The sequence below is a fragment of the Scyliorhinus torazame genome, chromosome 17 (genome assembly GCF_047496885.1).
Source record: "Scyliorhinus torazame isolate Kashiwa2021f chromosome 17, sScyTor2.1, whole genome shotgun sequence".
Taxonomy (NCBI): domain Eukaryota; kingdom Metazoa; phylum Chordata; class Chondrichthyes; order Carcharhiniformes; family Scyliorhinidae; genus Scyliorhinus; species Scyliorhinus torazame.
In genome coordinates, this window is record NC_092723.1 from 189,330,739 (window position 1) to 189,345,245 (window position 14,507).

The 14,507-nt window shown below is 46.5% G+C and overlaps 1 protein-coding gene across 5 annotated transcripts in view; it reads left to right on the forward strand.

The window, feature by feature from the left end:
- tmc5 (transmembrane channel like 5) overlaps positions 1-14,507 on the forward strand; it is a 266,568-nt gene that overhangs the window by 94,739 nt on the left and 157,322 nt on the right. For all 5 annotated transcript variants that reach the window (XM_072481874.1, XM_072481877.1, XM_072481878.1 and 2 more), the window contains exon 7: positions 14,338-14,428. In XM_072481874.1, coding sequence (XP_072337975.1) covers positions 14,338-14,428 — 91 coding nt within the window. The remainder of the gene's footprint in view (positions 1-14,337; positions 14,429-14,507) is intronic.

Below are 14,507 nucleotides of genomic sequence, written 5' to 3' on the forward strand. Positions count from 1 at the left end.
ACCAGATAGGAGGAAGACTCACCGAGTGTGTCATGTGAATGTGCTTAAAAGGTACTTTGAAAGGGAAGGAGAGAAAAAGGAGCTTTTAATGATTCTAACTCAAAGTGACGAACCAAATACAGATGACTGTGAATTTGACATACCTCAAATTAAATTGGAAAACGAGGATGTTCTTAAAAATTGGGATGAATTGTTGAGTTACCTTCCAGAGGAAAAACAAACTGACCTGGAAGAGTTATTGATATCACATGGGCAAGTTTGTGGAGACAAATTGGGAAGTACTAAAATGGCTATACATGATGTAGATGTGGGGAAAGGCTGTTCCAATCAAACAACATCCATACAGACTTAGCCCTTTAAAATTGGCACAGATTAACAAAGAGATTGAGAGGATGCTTAAAAATGGCATAATTGAAGTGTGTTGCAGCCAATGGAGCTCACCCATAGTGATGGTACCAAAACCGGACGGTACCCAACGGTTGTGTGTGGACTATAGAATGATTAATGCAGTTACAAGAACGGACTCTTATCCTATCCCACATTTGGAGGATTGCATTGAGAAAGTGGGACAATCAGCTCCTCCCACAGTCCAAAGATGTGCAGGTTAGATGGATTGGCCATGCTAAATTGTCCTTAGTGTCCAAAATTGCCCTTAGTGTTGGGTGGGGTTACTGGGTAATGGGGATAGGGTGGAGGTGTGGGCTTGGGTAGGGTGCTCTTTCCAAGAGCTGGTGCAGACTCGATGGTCCAAATGGCCTCCTTCTGCACTGTAAATTCTATGATTCTATGATTTCCAAACTGGATTTACTTGAAGGTTACTGGCAGGTACCTTTATCCGAAAGGGCGAAGGAGATTTCAGCTTTTGTGACTCCAGATGGTATATACCAATTCAAAGTTATGCCATTTGGCATGAACAACACCCCAGCCACATTCCAACGGTTAACTCACACAGTCGTTTCAGGATTACCCAATTGTGCGGTATACATCGACAATCTGGTAATTTTCAGCCGGACATGGACAGAATATTTAAAATTATTCAATCGACTTCAGGAGGCGGGTTTGGTGATAAACCTAGCCAAAAGTGAATTTGGAAAAGCCCAAGTAACTTTCCTTGGCCATACAATTGGACAGGGTCGAATGGTCATACGGGATGTGAAACCAACAGTTATTGAGGAGTTTCCGATACCCTCGAGACAAAGGGAAATAATGTGATTTCTTGGCATGAGTGGATTTGATCGAACATGTGTGAAAAGTTTTTGTAGCGTGATTGCTCCACTGATGGACTTGCTGAAGAAACGGCAAAAATTTCAGTTGTCAGCAGAGATTCAACAGGCATTTGACTGCCTGAAAGCTGTGATCACCAATGCTCCTGTGTTGGAGAATTACAAGGGACTCTGTGATCAGATTGAACTAAAGTTTCTGACTTTAAAGAGAAATGCCGAGGCGCAGAGAAATGGATGGATCGTGCAGAGACCTTCTTGTTCAAAGAGACTGTCAATCGAGAAGGATTCCAGTTGGAGGGAAAACAAAAAATGGACTATATTGTTGTACCTGTTTGCGCGTGTTTTTTTTAAACGAAAGAGTATATTTACTGTGTGCATTTCTTAAAGGATAGTGAAAAGGTGAAAAATGAAACCACCTTGAAGTTGATGGGGTTTTTTTTGTCTTGGGGGGAGGTGTCATGTGAGAGTACCTTTAAGAAATGGGTGTATTTAAAAATGGGTGTGTATATAAATATCTGTAGTGAGAGTACCTTTAAGAAATGGGTGTTTATTACTGCAGTGATGTCAGAGAGTGGGTGGAGCTGGGCTGACCGTCAGCTTTTTACTTTCGTTTTAGGCTGTTTGCTGCAGGGTGTGTTTTAGTTTTGTTTTCAGAGCTGGATAGCTGCAGTCACAGCCAGAATGTGTATGAGTCTCTCTCGCTCTGTAATCTAAAAACTGTAAATTGATCCTTTGGTGATTTAAAACTAATAACTGCTCTCATTAGTGACTTTAACCTGATGTGCTTCTGTTTAAAAGTTTTGTTTAAAGTCTTTTGGATGTTAAAAGGACAACTTAAGGATTTCTTAGTGTTGTATTCTTTGGGGATTGTATTTGAATTCATGGTTGCTAAGGTGTTCACTGTATGTTTTAAAAAGGTTAACTTGAGTGGGACCTCTACAAATGGGATGGGCTACACCTGGACCAGAGTGGTACCAATATCCTGGGGAGGGAATTTGCTAATGCTCTTCGGGAGGGTTTAAACTAGCTCAGCAGGGGCTGGGGAACCTGAATTGTAGCTCCAGTATACAGGAGGCTGAGAGTAGTGAGGTCATGAGTAAGGTTTCAAAGTTGCAGGAGTGTACCGGCAGGCAGGAAGGTGGTTTAAAGTGTGTCTTCTTCAATGCCAGGAGCATCCAGAATAAGGTGGGTGAACTTGCGGCATGGGTTGGTACCTGGGACTTCGATGTTGTGGCCATTTCGGAGACATGGATAGAGCAGGGACAGGAATGGTTGTTGCAGGTGCCGGGGTTTAGATATTTCAGTAAGCTCAGGGAAGGTGCTAAAAGAGGGGGAGGAGTGGCATTGTTAGTCAAGGACAGTATTACGGTGGCAGAAAGGACGTTTGATGAGGACTCGTCTACTGAGGTAGTATGGGCTGAGGTTAGAAACAGGAAAGGAGAGGTCACCCTGTTAGGGGTTTTCTATAGGCCTCCGAAAAGTTCCAGAGATGTAGAGGAAAGGATTGCAAAGATGATTCTGGATAGGAGCGAAAGCAACAGGGTAGTTGGGGGACTTTAACTTTCCAAATATTGACTGGAAGCGCTATAGTTCGAGTACTTTAGGTGGGGAGGCTTATGTAAAGATGAGACATGAAGGTTCAGTTAGGGCACTCGAGAGTTGCAAGTTAGCTAGGAAGGACCTAAAGACAGAGCTAAGAAGAGCCAAGGGGGGACATGAGAAGTCTTTGGCAGGTAGGATTAAGTATAACCTTAAAGCTTTCTATAGATATGTCAGGAATAAAAGAATGACTAGGGTAAGAGTAGGGCCAGTCAAGGACAGTAGTGGGAAGTTGTGCTTGGAGTCCGAGGAGATAGGAGAGGTGTTAAATGAATATTTTTTGTCAGTATTCACACAGGAAAAAGACAATGTTGTCGAGGAGAATACTGAGATTCAGGCTACTAGATTAAGAGGGCTTGAGGTTCATAAGGAGGAGGTGTTAGTAATTCTGGAAAGTGTGAAAATAGATAAGTCCCCTGGGCTGGATGGGATTTATCCTAGGATTCTCTGGGAAGCTAGGGAGGAGATTGCTGAGCCTTTGGCTTTGATCTTTAAGTCATCTTTGTCTACAGGAATAGTGCCAGAAGACTGGAAGATAGCAAATGTTGTCCCCTTGTTCAAGAAGGGGAGTAGAGTCAACCCCGGTAACTATAGACCAGTGAGCCTTACTTCTGTTGTGGGCAAAATCTTGGAAAGGTTTATAAGAGATAGGATGTATAATCATCTGGAAAGGAATAATTTGATTAGAGATAGTCAACACGGTTTTGTGAAGGGCCGGTCATGCCTCACAAACCTTATTGAGTTCTTTGAGAAGGTGACCAAACAGGTGGATGAGGGTAAAGCAGTTGATGTGGTGTATATGGATTTCAGTAAAGCGTTTGATAAGGTTCCCCACGGTAGGCTACTGTAGAAAATATGGAGGCATGGGATTCAGGGTGATTTAGCAGTTTGGATCAGAAATTGGCTAGCTGGAAGAAGACAAAGGGTGGTGCTTGATGGGAAATGTTCAGACTGGAGTCCAGTTACTAGTGGTGTACCACAAGGATCTGTTTTGGGGCCACTGCTGTTTGTCATTTTTATAAATGACCTGGAGGAGGGCGTTGAAGGATGGGTGAGTAAATTTGCAGATGACACTAAAGTCGGTGGAGTTGTGGACAGTGCGGAAGGATGTTACAAGTTACAGAGGGACATAGATAAGCTGCAGCGCTGGGCTGAGAGGTGGCAAATGGAGTTTAATGCAGAAAAGTGTGAGGTGATTCAGTTTGGAAGGAATAACAGGAAGACAGAGTACTGGACTAATGGTAAGATTCTTGGCAGTGTGGATGAGCAGAGAGATCTCGGTGTCCATGTACATAGATCCCTGATAGTTGCCACCCAGGTTGAGAGGGTTGTTAAGAAGGCATATGGTGTGTTAGCTTTTATTGGTAGAGGGATTGAGTTTCGGAGCCATGAGGTTATGTTGCAGCTGTACAAAACTCTGGTGCGGTCGCATTTGGAGTATTGCGTGCAATTCTGGTTGCCGCATTATAGGAAGGAAGTGGAAGCCTTGGAAAGGGTGCAGAGGAGATTTACCAGAATGTTGCCTGGTATTGAGGGAAGATCTTATGAGGAAAGGCTGAGGGACTTGAGGCTGTTTTCGTTAGAGAGAAGAAGATTAAGAGGTGACTTAATTGAGGCATACAAGATGATCAGAGGATTGGATAGGGTGGACAGGGAGAGCCTTTTTCCTCAATGGTGATGTCTAGCATGAGGGGACATAGCTTTAAATTGAGGGGAGATAGATATAGGACAGATGTCAGAGGTAGGTTCTTTACTCAGAGAGTAGTAAGGGTGTGGAATGCCCTGCCTGCAACAGTAGTAGACTCGCCAACACTAAGGGCATTCAAATGGTCATTGGATAGACATATGGACGATAAGGGAATAGTGTAGATGGGCTTTGGAGTGGTTTCACAGGTCGGCGCAACATCGAGGGCCGAAGGGCCTGTACTGCGCTGTAATGTTCTATGTTCTATGTTCTATGAATTCAGAGAATAAACATTGTTCTGCTTTAAAAAATACTTTTCCATTTCTGCTGTACCACACCTGTAGAGTGGGCCGTGTGCTCCCCACACCACAATCTATTAAAAGTTGTGGGTCAGGTGAGCTCCATGATACACTTTGGGATTCTCTAAACCCTGGCCCATAACAAGACACACACACATACAGCCACACACACAGACACACACACACACACACAGACACACACACACACACACACACACAGACACACACACACACACAGACACACACACACACACACACAGACACACACACACACAGACACACACACACACACAGAGAGACACACACACACAGACACACACACACAGAGACACACACACACAGACACACACACACAGACACACACACAGACACACACACACAGACACACACACAGACACACACACACACACACACACAGACACACACACACACAGAGACACACACACACAGACACACACACACAGACGCACACACACACAGAGACACACACACACAGACACACACACACAGACACACACACACACACACAGACACACACACACACAGAGACACACACAGAGACACACACACACAGACACACACACAGACACACACGGAGGGGAAGAGGGGTGTAAAATAATGATGTAAGTAAAAGGAGAAGCCTCTTTGTTTCGGATGGACATCTTCCTGTTCACCTTTCTTCAACCGAGGCCCCCAGTTTGTTTCCACTCGAGTGGGGAGCTTGTTGAGGAAGAGGTGGAGCATTGCAGCAAGGAGGATCGAGAAGTGCATTTGTGCAATGACACAACCTCACTTGTCCCCAGGACAAACATGAATTGGGTCTGTGACTAGAATGAGGAGGATGCACCATAGCCCCCTGCGGTTGACAGTGTTGACGGCCGTGTACAAGGGTCAGCGCTGTTCCTGCATTTTTCTCCTGTTGCCTTGTGATGAAGATCATGTCCGCTCTTCCTATTAGTCAGCAGAATCCACTTTGGGAATCTGGGTGGGGCTCTGCAGCCACAGGAAGTGTTAATGTCAAATGTTAGTATCTGATGGAGCAACAACACTTTTACCTCCATGTATATCCTGATCAGAGCTCGGCAGAAACTCAAACTGCTCATGGTTTCCCCGCAGCAACTGTTCCTGCTGCATTTTTACTCTTTCTTTGCTTAGGAGTAATTTCCAGAACTTGCACTTGCTGAGACATTGACAGGAAGAAGGTGATTAAGGAGGATTCTTGTGATGACCTTCCTTGTGGCAAACAGCAGGGCAATTCCTCTGTAGTTGCTGCAGTCGGACTTCTCACTTTTCTTGATGATGGTCACAATTATGTCATCACTGAGATACCCCAGTATCTTCCCCTCTTCCCAGATAAAGAAAATCAGGTTGTGTATTCGCACCAATGATGCTTCACTGTTGGGTTTTAATGCTTCTGTGAATCCATCAGCTCAAGATGCTTTATTGTTCTTTAGCTATCAGATCGTCTTTTCTACTCATGGCAGGTTGGGATTGTGGTGAGATGGTGATGGGTTGGGATTGGGCGGATTGATGCTGGTGGGTTGGGATGGGCGAAGATAATGAATTTCCACTCTTTACGGCCCTTGTCCTCGCTGATGACCTGCTCTCCTCGCTGAACTCTCGCTCTTTTTACTTCCCTCTCCCTCGCTGAAGCCCCTCTCCCTCGCTGAAGCCCTTCTCCCTCGCTGAAGCCCCTCTCCCTCACTGAAGCCCCTCTCCCTCGCTGAAGCCCCTCTCCCTCGCTGAAGCCCCTCTCCCTCGCTGAAGCCCTTCTCCCTCGCTGAAGCCCCTCTCCCTCACTGAAGCCCCTCTCCCTCGCTGAAGCCCCTCTCCCTCGCTGAAGCCCCTCTCCCTCGCTGAAGCCCCTCTCCCTCGCTGAAGCCCTTCTCCCTCGCTGAAGCCCCTCTCCCTCGCTGAAGCCCTTCTCCCTCGCTGAAGCCCCTCTCCCTCGCTGAAGCCCCTCTCCCTCGCTGAAGCCCCTCTCCCTCGCTGAAGCCCCTCTCCCTCGCTGAAGCCCTTCTCCCTCGCTGAAGCCCCTCTCCCTCGCTGAAGCCCTTCTCCCTCGCTGAAGCCCCTCTCCCTCGCTGAAGCCCCTCTCCCTCGCTGAAGCCCCTCTCCCTCGCTGAAGCCCCTCTCCCTCGCTGAAGCCCCTCTCCCTCGCTGAAGCCCTTCTCCCTCGCTGAAGCCTCTCTCCCTCACTGAAATCTAATTCACTTTTGAATGCCTCAATTGAACCAACGCGCACCACACTCTCAGGCCGTGCATTCCAGACCCCAACAAGCCGCTGTGCAAAAGGTTTTTCTTTGTGTCACTTTTGCCAATTACCTTCAATTTGTACTCTCTCTCATACCCGATCTTTCTAAAAATGGAAACAGCGTCTCCTTACCTACTCTGCCCAGACCCGTGACTTTCGAATCCCGCTATCAAATCTCCTCTGAGCCTTCTCTGCAGTGAGTTCTCCCAGTGAGCCAGAGAGGACACAGCCAGAGTGAGACAGCAAAGAGTTAGTTTGGGAATTTGAATCTAGGTGGGAATTGAATCCAATCCAATCGGTAAGACAGTTTTTAAATTTCAGGAGTTTACATTAATTTAAATTAAGCTAGTATTGTGCAGTGTAGGTTAACAAGGGCTGCCCCACCCACTCATATAACTGGTTGGCAATTAAGTGTCAGTCACTTAAATCTACTTTGATCTAAAAGCAGGTGGGGGAGGGGAGTCAACTCAGGCCAATTTAAAAAGAGCAACTTGTAAACTCACTCCCAGTGAGTTCTCCCAGTGAGCCAGAGAAGACACAGCCAGAGTGAGACAGCAAAGAGTGAGTTTGGGAATTTGAATCTAGGTGGGAATTCAAAGCTGGGTGGGGAGGAGGTGCTTTTGATCCCTGGTAAGTGACTGGTAAGTAGTTTTCCTTTCCATTGTCTAATTTATTTATTTTTTCTTTCATTTTTTGGAATTGTAGTTGTAAAAGTTAACCTAAGGTTTAAGACATGGCAGGAGATCTCAGACCCGTGCCATGCTCCTCGTGTGCGATGTGGGAGCTCAGGGACACATCCACTGTCCCTGGCTCCTTCACGTGCAAGAGGTGTGTCCAGTTGCAGCTCCTGTTAGACCACTTGACGGCTCTGGAGCTGCGGATGGACTCACTTTGGAGCATCCATGATGCTGAGGACGTCGTGGATAGCACGTTTAGCGAGTTGGTCACACCGCAGGTGAAAGGTACTGAGGGAGATAGAAAATGGGTGACCAAAAGACAGAACAAGAGTAGGAAGGCAGTGCAGGTGTCCCCTGCGGTCATCTCCCTGCAAAACAGATATACCGCTTTGGATACTGTTGAGGGAGATGGCTCACCAGGGGAAGGCAGCAACAGCCAGGTTCATGGCACCGTGGCTGGCTCTGCTGCGCAGCTGGGCAGGAAGAAGAATGGCAGGGCTGTAGTGATAGGGGACTCAATTGTAAGGGGAATAGACAGGCGGTTCTGCGGACGCAATTGAGACTCCAGGATGGTATGTTGCCTCCCTGGTGCAAGGGTCAAGGATGTCTCGGAGCGGCTGCAGGACATTCTGGGGGGGAAAGGGCGAACAGCCAGCTGTCGTGGTGCACATAGGCACCAACGATATAGGTAAAAAACAGGACGCGGTCCTACAAGCTGAATTCAGGGAGTTAGGAGTTAAACTAAAAAGTAGTACCTCAAAGGTAGTAATCTCAGGATTGCTACCAGTGCCACGAGCTAGTCAGAGTAGGAATGTCAGGATAGATAGGATGAATGCGTGACTCGAGAGATGGTGCAAGAGGGAGGGATTCAAATTCCTGGGGCATTGGAACCGGTTCTGGGGAGGTGGGACCAGTACAAACCAGACGGTCTGCACCTGGGCAGGATTGGAACCGATGTCCTAGGGGGGTGTTTGCTAGAGCTGTTGGGGAGGGTTCAAACTAATGTGGCAGGGGGATGGGAACCAATGCAGGAAGTTGGAAGGTAATAAAACAGGGACAGAAACAAAAGGCAGTAAGGGGGAAAGTGTAAGTCAGAGAAGCCAGAGTCAAAAATCAAAAAGGGCGACAGTACAAGGTACAGTGACTGAGTGGAGCTCAGTGAATAGGACCAGGAATACTAAAAGGAATAAAACGTGAAGTAAGCGGTATTAAGATTCAGAACAGAGGTAAAAAAGCCAACATGAGTGTACTTTACCTGAATGCTCGTAGTATTCGGAATAAGGTAAATGAGTTGATGGCGCAAATCATCGTGAATGACTATGATTTAGTGGCCATTACTGAAACATGGTTAAAGGATGGTCACGACTGGAAGTTAAATATCCAAGGGTATCAAACTATTTGGAAGGACAGAGTGGATGGTAAGGGAGGTGGTGTAGCTCTGTTATTTAAGGATGACATCCGGGCAACAGTAAGGGATGACATCGGTGCTATGGAGGATAAGGGTGAATCCATTTGGGTGGAAATCAGGAATAGTAAGGCGAAAAAGTCACTGATAGGAGTAGTCTATAGGCCACCAAATAGTAACATTATGGTGGGGCAGGCAATAAACAAATAAATGTGGAAATGGTACAGCAGTTATCATGGGGGATTTTAATCTACATGTCGATTGGTTTAACCAGGTCGGTCAAGGCAGCCTTGAGGAGGAGTTTATAGAATGTATCCGAGATAGTTTCCTAGAACAGTATGTAATGGAACCTACGAGGGAACAAGCGGTCCTCGGTCTGGTCCTGTGTAATGAGACAGGATTGATTAATGATCTCATTGTTAGGGATCCTCTCGGAAGGAGCGATCACAATATGGTGGAATTTAAAATACAGATGGAGGGTGAGAAGGTAAAATCAAACACTAGTGTTTTGTGCTTAAACAAAGAAGATTACAATGGGATGAGAGAAGAACTAGCTAAGGTAGACTGGGAGCAAAGACCTTCTGGTGAAACAGTTGAGGAACAGTGGAGAACCTTCCAAGTAATTTTTCAGACTGCTCAGCAAAGGTTTATACCAACAAAAAGGAAGGACGGTAGAAAGAGGGAAAATCGACCGTGGATGTCTAAGGAAATAAGGGAGAGTATCAAATTGAAGGAAACAGCATACAAAGTGGCAAAGCTAAGTGGGAGACTAGAGGACTGGGAAATCTTTAAGGGGCAACAGAAAGCTACTAAAAAAGCTACAAAGAAGAGTAAGATAGATTATGAGAGTATACTTGCTCAGAATATAAAAACAGATAGTAAAGGTTTCTACAAATATATAAAACAAAAAAGAGTGGCTAAGTTAAATATTGGTCCTTTAGAGGATGAGAAGGGAGATTTAATGATGGGAGATGAGGAAATAGCTGAGGAACTGAACAGGTTTTTTGGGTCAGTCTTCACAGTGGAAGACACAAATAACATGCCAGTGACTGATAGAAATGAGGCTATGACAGGTGAGGACCTTGAGAGGATTGTTATCACTAAGGAGGTAGTGATGGGCAAGCTAATGGGGCTAAAGGTAGACAAGTCTCCTGGCCCTGATGGAATGCATCCCAGAGTGCTAAAAGAGATGGCTGGGGAAATTGCAAATGCACTAGTGATAATTTACCAAAATTCTCTAGACTCTGGGGTGGTCCTGGCAGATTGGAAATTAGCAAACGTGACACCACTGTTTAAAAAAGGAGGTAGGCAGAAAACGGGTAATTATAGGCCAGTGAGCTTAACTTCGGTAGTAGGGAAGATGCTGGAATCTATCATCAAGGAAGAAATAGCGAGGCACCTGGATGGAAATTGTCCCATTGGGCAGTCGCAGCATGGGTTCAGAAAGGGCAGGTTGTGTCTAACTAATTTAGTGAAATTTTTTGAGGATATTACCAGGCGGTAGATAACGGGGAGCCAATGGATGTGGTATATCTGGATTTCCAGAAAGTTTTTGACAAGGTGCCACACAAAAGGTTGCTGCATAAGATAAAGATGCATTGCATTAAGGGGAATGTAGTGGCATGGATAGAGGATTGGTTAATTGATAGAAAGCAAAGAGTGGGGATTAATGGGTGTTTCTCTGGTTGGCAATCAGTAGCTAGTGATGTCCCTCAGGGATCAGTGTTGGGCCCAGAACTGTTCACAATTTACATCGATGATTTGGAGTTGGGGACCAAGAGCAATGTGTCCAAGTTTGCAGACGACACTAAGATAAGTGGTAAAGCAAAAAGTGCAGAGGATACTGGAAGTCTGCAGAGGGATTTGGATAGGCTAAGTGAATGCGCTAGGGTCTGGCAGATGGAATACAATGTTGACAAATGTGAGGTTATCCATTTTGGTAGGAACAACAGCAAAAGGGATTATTATTTAAATGATAAAATATTAAAACATGCTGCTGTGCAGAGAGACCTGGGCGTGCTAGTGCATGGGTCACAAAAAGTTGGTTTACAGGTGCAACAGGTGATTAAGAAGGTGAATGGAATTTTGTCCTTCATTGCTAGAGGGATGGAGTTTAAGACTAGGGAGGTTATGCTGCAATTGTATAAAGTGTTAGTGAGGCCACACCTGGAGTATTGTGTTCAGTTTTGATCTCCTAACTTGAGAAAGGACGTACTGACACTGGAGGGTGTGCAGAGGAGATTCACTAGGTTAATCCCTGAGCTGAAGGGGTGGATTACGAGGAGAGGTTGAGTAGACTGGGACTGTACTCGTTGGAATTTAGAAGGATGAGGGGGGATCTTAGAGAAACATATAAAATTATGAAGGGAATAGATAGGATAGATGCGGGCAGGTTGTTTCCACTGGCGGGTGAAAGCAGAACTAGGGGGCATAGCCTCAAAATAAGGGGAAGTAGATTTAGGACGGAGTTTAGGAGGAACTTCTTCACCCAAAGGGTTGTGAATCTATGGAATTCCTTGCCCAGTGAAGCAGTAGCGGCTCCTTCATTAAATGTTTTTAAGCTAAAGATAGATAGTTTTTGAAGAATAAAGGGATTAAGGGTTATGGTGTTCGGGCCGGAAAGTGGAGCTGAGTCCACAAAAGATTAGCCATGATCTCATTGAATGGTGGAGCAGGCTCGAGGGGCCTGATGGCCGACTCCTGCTCCTAGTTCTTATGTTCTTATGGTCTCTTCTCCCAGGAAAGAACATAGAACATACAGTGCAGAAGGAGGCAATTCAGCCCATCGGGTCAGCACCGACCCACTTAAACCCTCATTTTCACCCTATCCCCCTACCCCAATAACCCCTCCGAACCTTTTTTGGACACCAAGGATAATTTTATCATGGCCACTCCACCTAACCTGCACGTCTTTGGACTGTGGGAGGAAACCGGAGCACCCGGAGGGAACCCACGCACACACGGGCAGAACGTGCAGACTCCGCACAGACAGTGACCCAGCGGGGAATCGAACCTGGGACCCTGGCGCTGTGAAGCCACAGTGCTAACCACTGTGTTACCGTGCTGCCCCAAAGGAGTCCAAACTTCTCCAGGCCATCTTAATAACTCAAGTTCCTCATCCTTGAAACCAGTTACCTGAATCATTTCTGCACTCTTTCCGATGCCTTCACATCCTTCCTAAAATGTGGTTCCCAGATCTAGACACAGTGGCCGGGATTCGCCCCCAACCGGCGGGCGGCCATACCGGCGGCAAAGAGCGGCGTGGACCACTCCGGCGTCGGGCCGCCCAGAATCCTCCGCACGTCCGGGGGCTAGGCCGGCGCTAGAGTGGTTGCCGCCGCTCCAACCGGCACCGAAGGGCCTTCGCCAGCCGACGCGAGTTGGCCATGCGCGGGAGCGCCAGCGTGTCCTGGTGCATGCGCAGAACCGCTGCCGTGATCCCTGCACATGCGCAGGGGGTTTCTTCTCTGCGCCGGCCCTGGCGGAGCTTTACAGGGGCCGGCACGGAGGGAAAGAGTGCCCCCACGGCACAGGCCCTCCCGCATATTGGTGGGCGGCGATCGTGGGTCAGGCCACCATGGGTGCCCCCTCACCCCCCCCCCCCGGGCTAGATCCCCCCGCGCCCCCCTGAGGACTCCGCAGGCCGCCCTCAGAGCCAGGTCCCGCTGGTATGGACCTTGCGTATTTCACGCCAGCGGGACCGGCCAAAAACGGGAGGCCGCTCGGCCCATCGGGGCCCGGAGAATCGCCGGAGGGGCCACTGCCAACTGCCCCTGAACGGCGCGACGTGATCCCCCCTCCCGCCAAAAAATCGGCTCCGGAGAATTCGGCAGCTGCCGTCGGAGCGGCAGGGCGGGACTCACGCCGCCCCCCCCCGCCGATTCTCCGACCCGGCAGGGGGTAAGTGCCATGTGAACCAAATCCTAAAAAGGGAAACTTGACAAGCAATCGTGACTATTTCTTATTTGTATTTTACCCGGAGAATATAATGTGTACTGCTGTCAGGAGTCACAAATTCCAAGAACACTTTGAGATTTTAAATGTTAAATTTTAAAACATTTATTAACAAAAGAAAAGAAAACTAAACTACACAAGATTGCATTTACACAGTTAAAATTAGTCTTGCAGAACATTTCGCCAAATGATTCTTTGATATGGTTAGACGCATACACAAACAACACTTTAGGCAGCAATCCTTACAGGTATTTAATCTATAAAATTCCAGTAATATTACCACAAGGCAGAATTGCCATGGCTGCTGTGGGGGCGGTATTTCACACGCCTTCTCTCTCTCTCTTTCCCACTCGACTGGAAAATCAAGACTTTGAACCAAAACCCTGTTTTCTGGAACAGCCAATCACTTCGCTGGGGCGGCTGAAAGCTGAACACTTCACTCCTTCACAGTTCTGTCCCAACGCCGAGCGCTCCGATCAGGAAGTTTTACATGGTCACATCCAACGCAGCTTCAAACTCCCCTTTAAATCTGCTGTTTTTCTTGGATCTTTGCCATTGTTTGAAATTTAAAAATCTTTCATGTTCCCCTTATGGCCACCATCTTCAGGTCAAATAAAATGTAATTACTTTGTCTTATTTATTTATGACCTTTTCCCAGCTGTAAACTCCTTTTTACTTCCCTTTGACATCTAACAACTGAACACAAAAAACCTCCTCTATCTCCTCATGCAAATTTCTACCCATGTCTTATTTTTACCTGTAGAACGGACCCAGGTCTGGCAAATTCTGTGGGCAGAGGGCAAAGTTAACATTTCAGGTTGATAAGATTTCACCAGAAAGGTTCTGATGGAAGTTCATCAACCTGAAATGATAATGCTCTTTCTCTCTCAACAAATACCAGTGAAGGTAAATGTTCAGTGCACTATTTCAGATAAGACCAAAACAGCTGATCAAGGATAGATAAATTGAAACCAGTGAAGAGCAAGATTAGGACAAATGTCAGAAAAAATGTCTTCAAATGTAGATTGAAGATGGAACCATTAGAATCATTGCAGAAGGTAGGGATGGCTGGATGATGGCACATTCTGGAGGTTTGTCTTTGTGGCTGAATGCACGAGGGTGGATTTTGTGTGTTCCAAATGTGGAAAAGTGAATAATTAACAACGCAACAACAGCATCTATTATAAGATACTTATTACATAAGTGCAATGTGAATTTTACATTTCCACTGTTTCTTATCAGGGATCAGGTTCAGCAGAAGATTGGACCCCGCTCAGCCGAGAAAGATGTTCAAATTCACAGATGCACCCAGCTGGTGTATAAAGCATTCTTCGTAAGTTTGAATGGGAACATGTTCATTGGAGGAGGCAGCGGAGCATCCAGGGCCCGACATTGATTTGAAAAGAGAAGCC